Source organism: Coturnix japonica, chromosome 15 (assembly GCF_001577835.2).
Source record: "Coturnix japonica isolate 7356 chromosome 15, Coturnix japonica 2.1, whole genome shotgun sequence".
NCBI lineage: Eukaryota > Metazoa > Chordata > Aves > Galliformes > Phasianidae > Coturnix > Coturnix japonica.
The window spans coordinates 4,795,282-4,812,005 of NC_029530.1; the positions used below are offsets into that span (position 1 = coordinate 4,795,282).

The 16,724-nt window shown below is 48.0% G+C and overlaps 2 protein-coding genes across 3 annotated transcripts; one reads left to right on the forward strand and one right to left on the reverse strand.

Annotated features, from left to right (window-relative positions):
- Positions 1-47: 47 nt before the first annotated feature.
- On the forward strand, positions 48-10,632 carry ORAI1 (ORAI calcium release-activated calcium modulator 1). Of its 2 annotated transcripts, XM_015878139.2 has the most exons (3): positions 226-307; positions 5,141-5,232; positions 7,481-10,632. In XM_015878139.2, the coding sequence occupies exon 3, from the start codon at positions 7,487-7,489 to the stop codon at positions 8,045-8,047; it is 561 nt and encodes a 186-aa protein (XP_015733625.1). In that variant the 5' UTR covers positions 226-307; positions 5,141-5,232; positions 7,481-7,486; the 3' UTR covers positions 8,048-10,632. The 2 variants fall into 2 exon arrangements, with proteins under 2 accessions (XP_015733624.1, XP_015733625.1); XM_015878138.2 differs by lacking the exon at positions 5,141-5,232 and having other exon boundaries at positions 48-307.
- On the reverse strand, positions 10,483-16,718 carry MORN3 (MORN repeat containing 3). Its single transcript, XM_015878137.2, has 6 exons — positions 16,606-16,718; positions 16,225-16,380; positions 15,646-15,803; positions 14,200-14,359; positions 12,553-12,737; positions 10,483-11,399 (listed from the first exon to the last, which is right to left on the reverse strand). Exons 2-6 carry the CDS (start codon positions 16,367-16,369, stop codon positions 11,328-11,330), a joined length of 720 nt encoding a protein of 239 aa, XP_015733623.1. The 5' UTR covers positions 16,370-16,380; positions 16,606-16,718; the 3' UTR covers positions 10,483-11,327.
- Between the last annotated feature and the right edge of the window lie 6 nt (positions 16,719-16,724).

Consider the following 16,724-nt stretch of genomic DNA (forward strand, 5'->3'; position numbering starts at 1 on the left):
CGCCTCAGGGCAGAGCGGGGCGGGGCGGGGCGGGCGGCGGCGCAGACTCGTTGCGGCGGGCGGCGGGTGCGGCCCCAGCCCCGGCAGCAGCGCCGGGCGCCATGGGGTGTTAGCGCAGCTCGTGCCCTCGCTCTGCCGCCGGAAGGAGCCGCTGCCTCCGCCGCCAGCTCCGCTTCTCCGCCGCCCGGAGCTCATGAGCCTGAACGAGCACTCGATGCAGGCGCTGTCCTGGCGGAAGCTCTACCTGAGCCGCGCCAAGCTGAAGGCTTCCAGCCGAACCTCCGCGCTGCTCTCCGGCTTCGCCATGGTGAGCGCCCGGCGGGTGAGGGCGGGCGGGCGGAGCGGAGCTTCCCTTTTCGGCGGGGCAGCCTTTGCCGCCGTGCTGTGTGACGGAGCGATGTGTGACGGGGCCGGGGCTGTGGGGATTTAGCCCCACACACGGGTTTAGTCCTCACGGCACGGGGGGAGAGGGCTGAGGCTGCGGGTTACGATGGTTTATTTATTTGAAGGTAAAGAAAGGAGAAAAATCCCACCGGGTTTCATTGGGGGCGTTTGGAGATCAGTGTGAACTGAGATATTGAGAAACTCTTGGGGCTGTATCGTTCTGAGGGAGTTGTGTGCGCTTCGTCCTGCTTTTATTTTTCCTTTTTTTTTTTTTTTTTTTTTTTCTTTCTCCCTTTTTGTTGCTCGCTTTGTTCCACACTCCGTCTGTCGCTCCTGGTTACTTGAGGTGGAAGCTCTGCTCTGTCAGACCCGGCCCGCTCCCATCTCGGGCGCCGTTTGCAGCGGGATCCGCTCCGTGCCGCTGTTGGTGCAGATGATGCTGTTTCAGAGCGAAGCTCTGTCGGTCAAATAAATGTCAGTGCCCTCCTCTGGCGGCTAAAAACAGCCCGCGGGGACTGAGTGACAGGGCGCTGTGTCGGCCGGGCCGAGCGGGGGCTGCTGCACGTGGTTTGCAGGACTCCGTACAATCGTTTTAGTTGCGAGACCCCAAAGCTGTTCCCACTGCCTGCAGTGCTCAGGGACACCCACAGCTCCATCAGTGCTCACAGCCCCGTCCCCTGACTGTGGGTGTCTGCAGGGATGGGGCACCTCCACGTCTCCGTGCACCCTGTGCCTCACTGCCCTCAGTGTGAACAACTTCTTCATTATCCAATCTAAATCTCCCCTCTTTTAGTTTGAAACCATTTCCACTTGTTCTTTCACAACAAATGCCACTAAGGAGTCCATCCCTTCTTTCTTACAGCCCCGTTAGACACTGACAGGCTGCTCTCAGCTTCCCAAGGCCGCACAGCCCCAGCTCTCATCCTGTGCTCACAGGGAAGCACAAGCTTCAAGCTTAGCAGAGCCCCTTGCGTGTGACATTCCACTTGTTCCCAGAGTTCGGTGGATTCCCCAGCACCTGGAGTCTGAACAATGGGCTGCTGAGGTACAATCTGGTCCTGGATCTAAAACTTATTGCAGCAATTAAGAGTCATTGTTCCTCCCTTTTCCTTATCAACACAAGGAAGAAAGAGACTGAAAGACACATCCAGGACTTCCCAGCTCATTGCTGGGAATTGCCAGCAGTGCAGTGTGCTTTGTTCCTGCCCGCTCCATTGATCCTTGATCTTTTATTAAACAGTGTTTGTATCCTTTAGTACCAGCTACGTGTATTCCCACTAAACTGGTTCTTCATTGTTGAACTAATCTTGCATCTAACTGCAGCCATTTTGCAGAGGTTTTTCCCTCCAGATTAGCGAAGCATGCCCCAGTTAAATGATCCATGCTAAAGTCTCAATTGCAGAGAGCAACAACGTGCACAGCATGAAATGCTCAGCCAGGTTTCAAGCTCACAAACGTTATGTTTCCACAGAGGACTGCTTAATAAAAGCCTGCTTTACAATTAGTGCTGGTTCTGAGCCTGCACACCAGGATGTTACGCTTGGTGTTCGCTTTGAGGAAGTAATGCAGGCTTTGGTGGCTGGAGGGTGATGTTAGTGATGCTCCTCAGTGTTTGCTCTGTGCAGGTTTCCATGGGTGCTGTTGTCCAGTCCCACGTGGTGCCTCGATGCTGAGCATCTCTGCTGGAAGGACTTTGCAGGGGGATCCAAAAATCACGGGGAAGCTGTTAAATCCCAACAACTATCAAAGTGGAGAAGTCACAGTGTTCCCCCGCCCCCAATTAACAGCTCTATGAAAAAACCCAAGCCTAAATTAGAGATCTAAATTACGCAGCCTTGGTGGTTGACTTAGATTTGGGGATGTTACTTAGCAGAGAGTGCACTTGTAAATGCCTCTAATGATTCAAACTGGGCAGACTGGCCAATAGTGACAAACACGCTTGAAATTCTGGATATTGTCACAGAACTGCCTGCTGTTGCCTTTGAAAGAGCTGACACAGAAGGCAGCTTCTGTCATCTTTCCTAGGAGTTGTGCTGCACTGACACGTCGCTTCAATATCAGCTCTTACTATGGAAGTGTTGAGAAGTAGGATCCAGCTTTGTTGTGTTGCTCCTTGGAGCATCCCTGTCTGGAGGTTACAGATGAGTGAGGCAGGAGCAAGGAGCACTGAGGGCTCTCCCTGCTCTCTAACAGCAGCTGCCTATGGCTGCTGTCATTTGGAGAGTGTCAAGGCGATATGAAGCTGTTGTTTCTTCCTGCTGTGCATTCTAATGTGACCCTGTACTTAAAAACACGATTTATTGTAAGTAGTGCCATGTCGAATCACTGCCTTCTCAAGGAGCATTTACTCTGATTATGTGGGTATTGGATTTTCATGTTTATTAACAAGCTAAATCATGCATTCCTGTTCCAGTGGTGACTTCAGCAAATATTAACATTCTCCATTCTAAACACATAACAAGCCCCAGAGTCGCAGTTCTAGTCTAGTACGTAAGTGATGCTTACCTTTTGTGCTTAAAAAAGAAAAAGCAGTAGTATCATTTGCTTGTCTTTTTAAATTTCCTGTGGCTATTTCTGGCTCATACAGTGTCTTCATATGAGTTGTTTATAACTTGTAATGAATGGTGTGTGAGCTGCAGAGCCTTTGTGCCTCTGGGAGTGAGCAGCGCTGTCAGGCAAACGGAGGCAGCTCAGGAGCTGAGGGCAGCTGCAGCAGCACAACAGTCTGCCATCCCACCTATGGCCTCATTCCCAGCTTCCCCTGTGGCCCCACAGGTAGATAAACTGTGATCTGTTACTGCAATAACTTTGTGCTCACAGCCTCTGCTTTGGCAAGGTGAAACTGCTGTAGTTCTGTTACATTTCTCCAGGTCAGATTTGCCTCCGTTGTGGATGGCCCCAGACAATATTCAACCACAAAGCTTTCTTAGAAAGCATTCTTCACGTACTGCTCTGTATAAAAATTGCCTTTTTCTCTTCATCAGGTTCTTACCTAGGGCTGGCAGCCAAGGACAGGAGGTGAGGGCGGCCTTGCGAGGATGTAGCCTGTGATTAAGCCTATGATTAAGTGGGAGAGCTCTCAGAAGCTGTTTGCTGCTGTTGCTATTGCCCATAACAACAAAGTGGTTATCTTCTTTCCACTGTAGAGTCTCAAGTGTCAGTGTGACCCGCTGCACGGGTGGCTCTCAGTTCACTTCTCCCTTTTGTTTTCCTTCTAATCGTTGCTTCTCGTGTCTTATTTTCCTAGAATACTTCTAATTTGAGGGAATCTGATTGTTAAACAGGAACCAAAACTTGTCTCGTAGCTTATAAAACTGAGAATTAGTGCTGAAATTTGAAGCAAGTCTTTAATTTATGTCCCCCCCCGTGATAAAATGAGCAACTGACAAGCCAGGGCAGGAACTTATCCTGTGTTTGTGAAGCCATGTGAGTTTCATTTGCAGCGACCAGTTCTCTATAGAAAGCAGTGTTGTTGCTGATGAAAGCTGTTTGGTTTCTTGCAGTATGGTATTATTCAGGCTCCCATAACTGAAATCCAGGACTGTCGAAAGCTTTAACATGACGTGCCCAAACTCCGTCATCTCTTGAAAGCCTGAGTGCTGCCCTTCTGTAGTTTTATGCAAGCTCCAGTCTTGCATGCTGAAATCACGAGTGTCCTTTAGTTCTGTTAGGAAGCTCTGTTTCAGACTTACAGCTTTGTGAAGGGCTGCAGTAAATCTGTCCATCATATCTGTAGGATGACCTGAAGTTAAAGTTAGCTCGTCTCTGAGCTGGGGATTAGAGCAGATGACCTCTGAGGTGTCTCCTAACCCACGTTACACCATGGTTGTGCGGCAAGGCAAGGTGCTGGCAGCGGCCCTGCCAGCTGTGCAGTACAAGTCAGGTGGCAAGTGTTCAAAGAAACCTGAACAGTGGGGAAGGCAAAGATGCTAAAGCAGGTTGTGTTGGATACCATGGAGATATCGGTGCCCTGAGGGTTGCGTGTTTTGTGTCAGCATAGAAAACTAGTAGAGGTCACAGAGGAAAAAGTGCTGTGTGGAACATCAGCATCTACATTTCAGACCGTGCTGTGTGGGATTGGATCCTACAAAACATGCTCACCAGGGCGCTGGAATTGCAAGCATGGCCTTACAAGAGCAGTCCTCATCTGCTTATTTTGAAGTTGCAGCAGGAGCAGAGGAGGCAGGAACTTCTCGTGCTTTGCATCACTGTTTGACAGCAGATGCAGGATCTCATAATGAAAAATGGAGCTTTTTGTTTTAGGTGCCTGGCCTGTGCTGTTTACTTTCTTTAGAATGGAAGCTTGCAACTGAGAAGTGTTGGCAGTTTTTCTGCTAGTTTCCAGAGAAAGGTTCCCAAAGCAACTTCCCTCGTTGTCTGAGGAGACAGAAAACATGAACTGATTTCTCACTTACAGGTCAAGCAGGAGTTACTCTGCCAGGCACAAGCACAAGGCAGCTTTGCTGTGCCCCCTGTGGAGGCTTTCTATCAATTTCAGTAGGCTTTGAAATCCTTGGGGCATTCTGCATCCTGCAGCCTCCATTTGAAGGGATTTCTGAAGTACCCATTGATGCTGAATGAATGCAAAGCAGCAGTGCTTTCTTGCCTTCCCTTCTCCTTTCAGGGTGTCACAACTGCAATGGAGTGTGTTTCCCTTTTGCTTCAGGGTGTCTCTGTCCAACTAATTGCTTCAGCATTGTTTTTTTCCTTTCCGGTCTGTGAACACATGAAAAACTCTGATGTCTTTGTTTCTTAGGCACGTTGCATTTTCTCAACAAGGAAAGTTTAAGAAAAACATCCACCCCCCTTCCTGGAGAGCCTGTAGAATGCAAAGAGCTGTCAGTGTTGGTGAGCAGCGCTGAGCGTGTGTCTCAATATACCCTGAATGTTCAAAGCGTGGAGCTTTTACACTGTTCCCTCGGAGGGCTGAATCTATGACGCTGTGATCTCTTCACTGTCAGGAGAAATATTTTTCCAGCTGCTGTAGTTTCTCAAGATGGCACATGGCTTCTGCTTTGTTTGCCTGTTCTCAAACTGGGAATACTGGGCAGTGTGTGGTGGTGCCTGCCTGGCAGCCAGCTTATTGTGCTGCCTTTCAGCTGGAGTTGTTGCCGCCTGTGATTATTCTAACAGAGATGAGATGCTTGCAATCACAGTTGCTAGTTGCACAGTATGGTTTGAGCTGAAGGAAGTTACGCCCTTCCTGCTTATAAGCAAATCTGAGTGTTTCAGAAAGCACTATGAGAAGCGATGTGGGGCCTGCCAGTGCAGCAGGCGTCCTGTGCAAAGCCACTGTGCCTTAATGCATCTGTCAGCCACAGACACCAAAGCCTTGCTTGCGTCCCTCAAGCTCAGCTTTCACCTGTTCTGTCATGGTGTCGTGGTTGTAGGGACTCACACGGAGGTGTCCAGCAGTGATAAAATGCTGCCCTTTTCCTTAGGAGATGCCTGGTCTGGGCCTCTGCTTTGTGGAGATCAGATGTCCCTATGATGCTCTGCACACAGCTATCTGAATGTGTGAATGCTGCTTGAGTTACGCTGTTTTTGTGTAAGGCTCTTTTGGTTGCATTTAAGTAAAGCCAAATCATTACTGGGTGCTTATAGATTACGTGTAATTACTTGAGATTTCCTTTAGCTCAGCCTAGTTGTTCTGTGACAAACACAGCACAGGAAGCCCAGCATCCCACGGGTGCATGAGGGCTCACAGAGCAATCCCTGCTGCAGAGAGACCTGGCGGCCATATGTTTATCCTCTCAACTGTGAAGTTTTCCCAGCTGAGAAGTGGTTATTTTCAAACCTTCACGCAGGAATTGTGTGTATATTACTGTCACTTCTGGTGGAGTTTCTTTAGCACTTGGGTGCTGCTCACTAGCTTGGCTGGTTGGTTGGGCTTATGATGATAAGAGGTTTCAATAAAGGAATTAAAATATTGGCAAATGGCCTCGAGTGCCTGTTGAAACGTGTGTAAGAGCCTTTGGTTGGCTTAAAGTTTGGTGCAGGCAGTTAAGAGTTGGGGTGCCCAGGACGTGCTGGCTCTGTGTGTGTGGAGGTGGGATCCCAGGCTTGGTGCAGTTTTGCTCGCTCCGGCAAAGTAGTGAGATGTGAATACTCACTGTTTGTGCATCTGTCTATGAACATTTGTCCATGAGAGTTTTTGATGGAAATTAAGGTATCTGAGATGTGTGCTGTGGTCCGAGTGCCAGTGAGGCCATCTGTGTGGTGCAGCAATGGGCTTAACCTGTGCTGATGAGACACAGGAGAGATGCTCTCCCAGTGATGTGGCTATAGGTGCAGCTTCCAGAGGCTGGTGCTGGCTGGGGTTTCTCATGCTGCTTCATCCCTCAAACAGGAGGATTTCTGCTGTAAATACCACGTTATTATACTTTCAAACAGGTGTAACTACTGTGCTTTCTGGATCTGAGATCTTAGCATGCTGAATTGAATAATTCCTTCTTGAATCTTCCCCTGGTTGATTGGTTTGGTGGAAAGGTGATCATCCTAATGAAGGGCTCCTGCTCTTCAGAACACACGCACAGGAGATGAAAGCAGTAGCAGGGTTTGAAGGCAGCCTGCAGCCTTCACAGGCAGTCATGTTACTGATACGTACTTCAAATGACTTCGTACGGCATTCATTCTACATATGTATGAGACACAAAACATTTCTTAACACTCAGCAATACCTGTAATCTATGGTAAGAGATCAAAAGCTGCCACTTGAGTAGTAGGGAAAGAAGAACTCTTTCACCTTGTGATCAGCACACTCGGACTCTTAAAATCCAGCTGTTCCATGGGATGACTGGGGGTAGCTCAGTGGCTGCGCTGTTTGTAGCGTTTGTGCGTGCTGATGGTTGGCTTTAAGCTGAGCAGTAAATGTGAAGGGGTGGCCTTGTGTGATAGCTGCCGCCTAAGACTGAAGTGCGGTGCAGCCTATTATTTTGTTTGGATCAGGAATCAAATAAGTATTTGTATTGTCTCAGCATAGACAGAATTAGAATGTCCTGCTTAATTATCCTGCAATTAAAATCATTTAAAATCAGAATTGGTAGTTGAGCAGTATGTAGCAGAGCTAATTATATCTCCTTTTTTCCCCTTTCAGGTGGCCATGGTAGAAGTTCAGCTCGATGCAGAACACGACTACCCACGAGGTCTCTTGATAGCCTTCAGTGCCTGTACTACAGTCCTTGTTGCAGTTCACCTTTTTGCACTCATGATAAGTACCTGCATTCTTCCAAACATAGAGGCCGTTAGCAACGTGCATAATCTCAACTCTGTAAAGGAATCTCCTCATGAGCGTATGCATCGGCACATTGAGCTTGCCTGGGCATTTTCTACTGTCATTGGGACTTTGCTCTTTCTTGCAGAGGTGGTGTTGCTGTGTTGGGTGAAGTTTCTTCCCCTGAAGAAGAACCCCCTTGACCCAGCTCAGAACAGCAATTCTAGCATCACTTCAGGACAGGCGGCAGCCATTGCATCGACGTCTATCATGGTTCCCTTTGGACTGATTTTCATTGTCTTTGCAGTCCACTTCTACAGGTCTCTGGTGAGCCATAAAACAGACAGGCAGTTTCAGGAACTGAATGAACTTGCTGAATTTGCACGGCTCCAGGATCAGCTGGATCACAGAGGTGATGCCATCTCCCCAGCTGTTACCCATTTTGCATAAACCTGTACTTAAAGAAAATAAACCCACCGTTCTGCTCCTGCCTTATGTTGACTCCCCCGTGCATGAATGTTCAAACTGTTGATTTTCTTTTCAGTAGAAGTTTATAAATGTTTGGGAAAAAGAAACCAAGCAGTTCTCACCATAACATGGCTAGCTGAGACCAGAAGGAATTAATGGCTGGGTTTGTGTGTACCACACACCTTTCCCTTTTGTGAGCACTCTCATTTGCTGCTTCTTACCACTGAATGGTGGCTACACAAATGCAAGGAGAGTAATGCTGTACATTTGGGTGTTAGGAATGGACAGAGAAGCTTTTTCCTCTTTTTATAATGTTGGCATTTACTAGAAGATGTCGCTTGTCCAGTAGATGTTGCATGGCATCATACAAATTACTTGGGATATGCAGCAATTAGCTCTTGGTTCCGGTGCTCGCACTGTTCTCTCAGTCTGACAGATGGTAGAAGGGAAAGCTCTCCCACCGCTTTCCCAGTGTGTTTTGCTGCCAAGTAATTCTTACATCAGTGACTCCTCCAGCACCCTTTCCATGGCAGTTACACGCTGTATAACTCACTGAACACCCATGACTCGTTCTGCTGCCATGTGGTGTGGCCACAGGAGAAGGAATGAGACTACTATGCTCTTCTTTGGAAGAAAATAAAAGCAATAGCCGTTCTGAAGTTCTCAGAAGCTGGCATGTATTATCTGCAGAGATAGAACTGCCTGTTTTCCATTTAGGAATCTTTTTTTAAAAAGAAGGAACTAAATGGAAGTTATCACTGGATTTTTTTTTTTTGCTTGAAGATCAGAACCGTTGCTGGTTTTTCCAAGTCAAAGAAGCAATTATTTTATACTTTTATATTAAAAATATATTTTTAATAAATCCTCAGATACAAGCAGCAAAAGGTGCTTTCTCTGCATTGGATTCCCAAGTAATTAGCTATGCCTTGGTCTTCCTTGTTTAGAAGTTGTCTTCTGCTTGCTGAAGTGCTGTCCATAATAACTTCTTAAGACATCTTTTACTTCCAGAGGATCTGGAAGGCTACTTTTATCTCTGTAGATTTATTTATGAAAATAGATGATTTGTAACTAATATTGCTGCTTACTTTCAGACATGAATCTATGCTAGTGAGGCTGTGGTGTCTATTTTTTTATTATTTCTTTAAACGAAACTTTCCTTGGGCCTCTCATTTGAGAGGTTTGGCCAAGAAGGAGGCAGCGATAGTCCTGGGCTGCTGCACTAACTCCAGCTGTGTCTGTAAGTGGATTTTCTTTGGAACGCAGTTCTTGTGCAGAAAAGCTTTGGTTTGTAATGGGTAAAAGCCATTTTTGAACACAAAGTGAGCCGGGTTGCAGATCTAATGGATCATACCTTCACCTCCTACTGTAGTGAACACTGTGGAATCTAAACTGTGGAGGTTGTGTTGTTTGTGAGCTGTACCTAAGCGAGCTTGGGCTCAGTGTGGTCTCTTACACGCAGCCTCTATCTCAGGTTATCCCGATGTATTTTCACTCTGTGGGATGTGGAAGCTGTTGACAGTGCTACCAGCAGTGCATCTGTGTTCTAAAAAACAGCCATTAGAAAAGGACTTGGTGTTTTTTTCAGCAGGTTTCTTGGGGTATCCTCTGTCCACTGGCAGAAGACAGTTTCCCACATGCTGGTTTCCCAGGGCCTCCTGGCATATGGAGGTTTGGCAGGATTTTCTCCAGCTCTGCCATTCCATTGTGTTTCAGGGATAGATCTCGTACTGGTGTGAATGTATCCATGGTGAGAACTGTGACTGCGATTCCTCACGCATTTGTTCCTGGAGCACTGTAAAGATTCCGATAGTGAAGGCAGTAGGGAAAACAGCATTCCAAACCACGGTAACTTTGAGGCAGACACAGTTTGTTTTCCCATCTTTCAGTGCCACCCTGGGAGGGGGGATTCTTAAAAGCAGCAGGGAAAGGAAGCAGGTTGGACTTGATGTGTGTCCTGGAACAAGTGGTGCTGTAGGGCTGAAGAATTGTGTGTCTGTCTGTAAATGATGTATTTAAAACTCCTAACGTTATTTTGAATGTAAGTCCAGAAAATATATTATCAAAGCTTAATTTACAAAGCTTATTTTGTAAAGTTATTTGCTGTTCTTGGTAAGTTTCTGGATTTCTTTTTATCTTGTGGATCTTTTACAAAATGAAAGTGTTTTGTTTAGGAAATATAAAGCTACGAGCTTATTTTTTAACTTTCTTAAGCCAGTGGGTCCTAACCTGTGGGAGCTGTGAGCTACAGCCATTTGACTGACTATTTCCTGCACTTTAATCTCTGGTATCAAGTGTGTTTCTCTCCTTTTCCAGCTGTGGGAATGGTCATGAAAGTTGTGCCTTGGACACGTCTCATAGCTGTGTGCCAGAGGCAGTAACCAGGCCTGAGCGTATGGCTCCAGATGTTACGAGTGCACTTAACGTTTGTTTTTTATTCTTTATTTATACTAATGGTATTTCACGTTTACCTCAAGCATTTTAAATGTCAGTTATTGTTTGTCAATTATTTAGATATAAAACAACTTCAGATAATGAAATAAAACATACTCAACTATTGCTGATTGTTACCCAGATGCCTGAAAATGCTCATTTTCTCTACATCCCCCGCCTCTATTTGCCTGTGTTGTGCTGCCCCTCGCCGTGTTTCTGAGGGTCTCTGAAATGTGTGCAGGTACTCGTTGCAGTCGTACAAGGATGACGTTTCCCGTTCACACAGGTATAAAGAGCACAATGTTGGCGGAATGCTTTTCCTCCCATCAGCACTGTTTAAATCTTGACACTAAGTGCTCTGTTGTTCTTTTCCAAGTGTTTAAATAGAAAAGTAGGTTATCTTCCAACTGAGAAAATGTGAAAAGGGACCAGCTTTACAGCTGTAAACGAGACATGGTGCTCTGAAGTGTAGCTTAAATCAGAACTGATGACGCAGCATCCTGCAGCGTGTTGTTTCTCAGCAGTCGGCCACAGACCTTGTGACCAGCAGGAGGAATAGGCCAGGATCTGGGCAAAGAGTCACTGCATCCACCAGCGTATTTTGGTGGTGTGGATGGTTTTTATTTGCTGCTGCTTGTTGTGTTTTAAGTAACAGTGGGTGGGAGGAGGCCTGAAGCAAAGCCTGCCTGCACAGTGAAGCAAACAGGGGCAGTTCTGGGGGACAAGTGAGGCTGACCACAAGACGATGTACAGCAGCACAGACATGGGACTCAAATAGGCAAGTATCCCAGATCATGTTCTTATCTTGCATCTTTTGTCCTTTAGCATCCAGTTATTCGTTTTGGCTGTCAGCAAACATCTTTTGGGCCTCTGCTAAAACACCATCAGGATCAGCCAGTTCAATCTAAATAAAAAGAACAGAAATCAATTATGCAATGTAATTAAAGAGGCTTAAAGTTTATAGATATTGATTAACGTTAACAGAGCATCTCCCACGCAGCAAGACTGTAGTTTATCCCACAGCCTTTCAGTTACTAATTCAGAAACATCACTGCACTTCCCAAATTTCATTACAGGGTTGAACATCCATTTGTCTCCTTGCAGCAGCTGAAAGTGGAGCACCGCAGTGATTCTTCTTTAACAAAAGCACGTTCCTGAGCAAAACTGGCTTTGGTCTGCAGCCTGTTGGATCTCACCTGTGGTTTCAGACAGTGAGTAATAAGCAGCCATTACACTCAGCATCAGTAAGTTATGTGACAGCAGGAGTCCTTGCTGTCAAATGGGGTGGGTGCAGGTAATGCACAGGGAAGCACAACAGCAGCTGCTCCGAGGCCACTCAGTTGTCCTTCCCCTCACTACAGTTAGGGCCCTCTCAAACACATCCTCCTGTTGCTCATTATCCTTGCACGCCCTGAAAGGGAAGATGCTGAGTTTTCCCTCACAGCTGCTACTGACGGTAATTTGACAAACGGTTCATGAAAACCTGCAGTCAATTTTTCTCCTTTTATGTTTCTTCATTCCTATTCTGAGATCAATAAATCTCTCCCAGCTGAAAGCACAATAACGGCAGTGAGAGCTGATGCTTTCTTTTGGTTCATAAAACAAGGAAAATTAGGTCATAATTTGGTCTCCAAGGGAGTTAATTGAGCTGCTGGGCTCGAACATCCTGCTTTAGCAGCTACAAAACTCATCCTGTGCCCTGGGCTGAGCTGCCAAAGAGGCAGCTCTGTTGGGTGACCTCTAACAAACCATGTGAGGTAAAGATTTTTAGTTACAGAAGCTGCTCTTTTTGCAACATTAGGGCTGTTTTTCTCTGGTGAGTGTTTGGTTTTTATTATTCTGTGCTGCTGTGATATTTGTTGGAGAACCTTACAATGCAAAGCTCTGCATTGTTTGGCTGCTCTCTATGGAATGGGATGCTGCTGACCAAAAGAGCTCGAGCACAGACCCTGAGTGACTACCTGAAGAGAAAGCATGGTCCAGAGAGGTACTGTGAGCTCTTATAAGCACTATTGGTGTAAACATGGTTAGCAAAAGCAGCATTTCCAAGCAGTTACCTTTGGGATTGGATACCGAGTAGGGGCAGGAGCTGCATCTCTGCTGAAGTCAATCATAGTCCCGCACTTCGGTACATCTGTCACCCAGATGCCTTCAAACAGTTGCCCCTTATCCAAGTAGTAGAATTTGCCTGGGCCGTGTTTCTTTCCATCCTTCCAACCTCCTTCGTACCTATTGTTACTTGCTGCAATCAAATACATGAACAGGCTGTGAAATGTGCATGTGTTCATCAAGAGGTTGGACACAAAGCTGGGGCTGTAGCCTGCACAGGAAGGAACACTCTGGTGTTCCCATGCATTGCTCACATCTGCTGCCCCAGCAGAGGACCCCAGGGCTGCATTGCTTATGGCTGCATTGCTTATGGCTGCATTGCTTATGGCTGCATTGCTTATGGCTGCATTGCTTATGGCTGCATTGCTTATCGCTGCTCTGAGCTGTGCTGGTGAAGCAGCACCTTGCTCCTGACTGCTCCCCCTGCCAGGCACGTGGCCAGGGTGAGCGATTTAATCTGAGCTGTGGCTCGTTGTGACCTCCTCTGGAGAGCTCCTTTTTCTTTTACCATTGCAATGCTGCCAGCACAGGGCACGCTTCCAGCGGCCGAGCTGAATGTGTTCGGCTTATGGGTATGAAATAATCGCTCTGGCTAATTTTAACCAGAAGGAATCCAGCTCGGTGGGGTCCCGGGCTCTGCCTGGGGCAGGCGGGCTCTTGGGCAGTACAACAGCAGTTGCTAAACCCAGAGAGTGTCTGATTTGTAACAGGGAGAGTGGCTTGGATGGGAACAGAATGGGGCAGCTGAATGAGCCGACCCTGAACGCATGCGTTGGTGTCATTGCTATGAGCCATTGATCCAAAATGGGTTTACAGCCAGCAGAGAAAGCGTAGATGTGTACGCAATGTGCAGGGGGGTCACGCTCGTTCCTCCTGGCTGCTTTGCTTAGCAAGTGATTTGCCTGGAGATTGCCCCCCAGAAAATAAAGAGATTAATAATGGGAATGATGATGACCTGCAGTGATGGCGTTTCTTCCAGTGTTCTGGAATGTGCTGTTCCATACTGCAGAGGGCTGGGATTCTTGGCTTTGGGGAAAAAAACACTGAGCTGCTAGCAAAATAACAGGGAAAAAGATCCAGATTTCTATTTTATGGTGGGATTGCCCCCAGCAGCTCCAATCTGTGATGCACTCGAGTGTCACTGCTGGGAAGGGACTGTGTCCTAATGAACCCCCTGTGTTCTCTCACTGTGAGTTGCTGTTGGAAGTACAAGAGGGGATAGAAGGAGCCCAGAAAACCTGTTGTTTGTACTGTACTGGAACATGGACTCTGGTATGCAGTAGCTAGAAAGCCTGCCTGGCAGTGTGCCTGCCTTAAAAATAGAGATCTGTTCTTGTGGGACCCAACTGTGCTGTCTCTAACCCTAACCATCTCCATCATTTAAATGTAAATCACAGCTAAAGCAAGCTTCCATGTGTGTGGCCTTAAGCATGATGGGCCCACCCTTGCCCAAGCTGCTGCCTCCAGACCAGAACACTGAGAGGCACCAGACGGGGCAGCAGCCTCTGCCCCACAAGGCTGAGCTGGAGTTCCAGGGAAGGGCCGTTACTGCACACTGTGGGTTCTATATGGGACAGGCAGGTGCTGATACTTACGCAGGCACAGCATCCCCTGCCCGCCCGGCTGGTCATCCAGCCACTGCCCCTCGTAGATGGAGCCGTCTCTGTAGCACATCCGGCCCCAGCCACTTCTCTGCCCGTTGCTCCACTCGCCCTCGTAGTGCTCCCCGCTGGGGTAGAACATCGTCCCATTGCCCTGTGCAGCAGCAGAGGGGTTGGAATGAGGTGTTAGTCTCACTTAGGGGACTATCAAAACAGACACAGCTGATGGCAGCCAAGCTCCACCTCTGTTGAGGTGTTGCAGGAAATGAGAGGTGATGCTGTGGGGTTTTATTGACCAATTATCATATTCCCATTAAATCTCAGGCCTGTATCTCAGGGTATTGTTTTTTGTATGACTGCTGCTGATATTTAGCTAAAAGTAGGTTTGATTGATGTACAAACTTGGGGACGCGTGACTGAAGTGACCCCAGTGGGATGTGATGCCCCATGGCACAGCTGATGTCTCCAGTCTGCAGCATCCCAGGCTGGCAGCCCCTTCCCAGCCCTGAGCAGGGTAACAATCTCCAGAGCCGCTAACAATGATTCTGCCCCTGCTCCATCCATAAGCACAAGCAGCTCTTGCTCCTCGGGCCATCTCAGCTCGTTGCTGGTGGTGCATTTGATCAGTGAGCTTCGGAATTAAGCCTATTAAGTGTGTGTGAGCTGGGAACCTCAGGGAGGTGTTTATCCTGTGTCTGTGCTGGCCAGGTTACAGACTTCCCCATAGTGGGGCATAATACCCCTGAGAACTATTTACATGGTATTAAGGAGTTTTCCCATAGGAACAAAGCAGTAATTTACCTTTGGGGAAAGAGGAAAAAAGTAAGTCTGTCTGTAGCTGCTGCTTCAGAGCAGTAAATTCCACGTAGCTCCAATGCAAAGGGGAAGATTTTTGCAGAGGAAAAATAACAATAGTGTTGTTTGGATGTTGTTGTAAATGTTGTGCCAAAACTGAATCATCCAAAGCACATTCCCAGGGAATGAGGGCAGAAGCTCCACTAAGAGGCTCCGGCCGTGGAGCTGCACAGCAATGAGAAGGTTGTTAATGTAACGTGGGAGCAGACAGGAAGGCAAACACAGGGCTCCATTGGCAGATCAGAAGATCCTAAAAGGATTTTGCTCATAGGGTTGCAGTTGTTTTTACCAGATGATTTCCTCACTGCTTCCTGTAGAGAAGCTGGTGATTGATGTGACGGCCTTAATTCCCCAAATAACGTGTCTTTTTTTGCTTTCTGTGCTGTACAGCTTGAGCTGGTTTCTCTCACAGCGCCTGCAGTACTGCTCTGTGGGCAAGTTCCTCCTGCACCACAAACGTGCTGGAAGCAAATCCCCAAACCCTTCTGGACCTTCAGTGTGTGGGACTGGTGCTGCTTGGAAAAACATCCCTATTTTAAAGGATGGTTTTGCATGTTAAAGGCAGAGGCAGGAAATGTCACTTACACACTGTTGGTCGTTGCTCCACCATCCTGTGTACACCTTCAGGTACTCCTTGGTCTCGGGGTCAGGGATGCTGTATGAGCCGTACCCATCCCGCTTCCCAAACTTCCAGTCACCGCTGTAAATTGCACCGCTGTGCTTCCAGACCTGGGTGCCTTTACCTGCATCAATAAACAGATTGCAGGGAGGTGATCACTGCAGGTAGGAGGATGTGAGATGCTCAATGAGAATCCCAGAGGGCAGCGTGTCATTGCGGCAGCATCCCCAGCTTTGGGGGCTGTCAGTGCATTGGGTTGTGCCTTTCCAGCAACCTGGATGGTGGGAGCTGAGGGTCAGTGTCTGTGTAGGAGTGACTGTCAGTGCAGGGTGTGTGTGTGGAGCTGCATTGTGCTGGGTTATGGTGTTTGTAACACCTGCAGCCCACATGTCTCACTAACAGCCCTGCAGCTCATTGTCCGAGCACATTGTGCATGGCCGTATACAGCCCACGTGCTGCTGTAGGTGGATGAACACACAGCGCCTGGCAGCTCGGTGATGCTGAGCTCCCCCATTGCTGCTGTTTGTCCCAATATTGGCTCTTACCGTGTTTCAGGTTGTCCAGCCACTCTCCCGTGTACTGGTCCCCATTGACGGCATAGACCGTGTGTCTCAATCCACACTTCTGTGCTCTCCTGTCCCATTCAATCCACAGCGGCTCTGCGGCCCTGGGCTGTTTTACGACGGGCATCGAGCGTTGGGCTGGAGAACAAATAGAATTAATCTGTTGTGAGCAGCAACCGGCTGCTGGGGAGTTTTGGGTCTGATACCCGGCAACGCGGGGCGGGGCGTTCAGCGCGTGGAACGGGACGGATGGGAAACGGTTGTACGGGCAATACGTGTGTTATTGCAGGCCCGGGGTTGTTATTGCGGCCTCCCGTTACACACACGTTACACACACAGACCCGCTGGCCAGGCGTTAATTACCTTGTGTTAATCAACTCGCTGCTCTCTGCCCGTCCCGCCGTTCCCGCTAGGGGGCGCTGTGCTCCGCTCTGCTCCGCTGGGCGGCGCGCGGTGTCTCGTGGTGTCACGTGGTGTCGCGT

Coding starts and splice junctions, on each gene's coding strand:
- ORAI1 (XM_015878138.2), top strand. CDS start 194: ATGAGCCTGAACGAGCACTCGATGCAGGCGCTGTCCTGGCGGAAGCTC. Junction 308..7,480: donor TGCTCTCCGGCTTCGCCATG/GTGAGCGCCCGG, acceptor TTCCCCTTTCAG/GTGGCCATGGTAGAAGTTCA.
- MORN3 (XM_015878137.2), bottom strand. CDS start 16,369: ATGCCCGTCGTAAAACAGCCCAGGGCCGCAGAGCCGCTGTGGATTGAA. Junction 15,804..16,224: donor GCTGGACAACCTGAAACACG/GTAAGAGCCAAT, acceptor TTATTGATGCAG/GTAAAGGCACCCAGGTCTGG. Junction 12,738..14,199: donor GCAGGGGATGCTGTGCCTGC/GTAAGTATCAGC, acceptor ATTTGATTGCAG/CAAGTAACAATAGGTACGAA.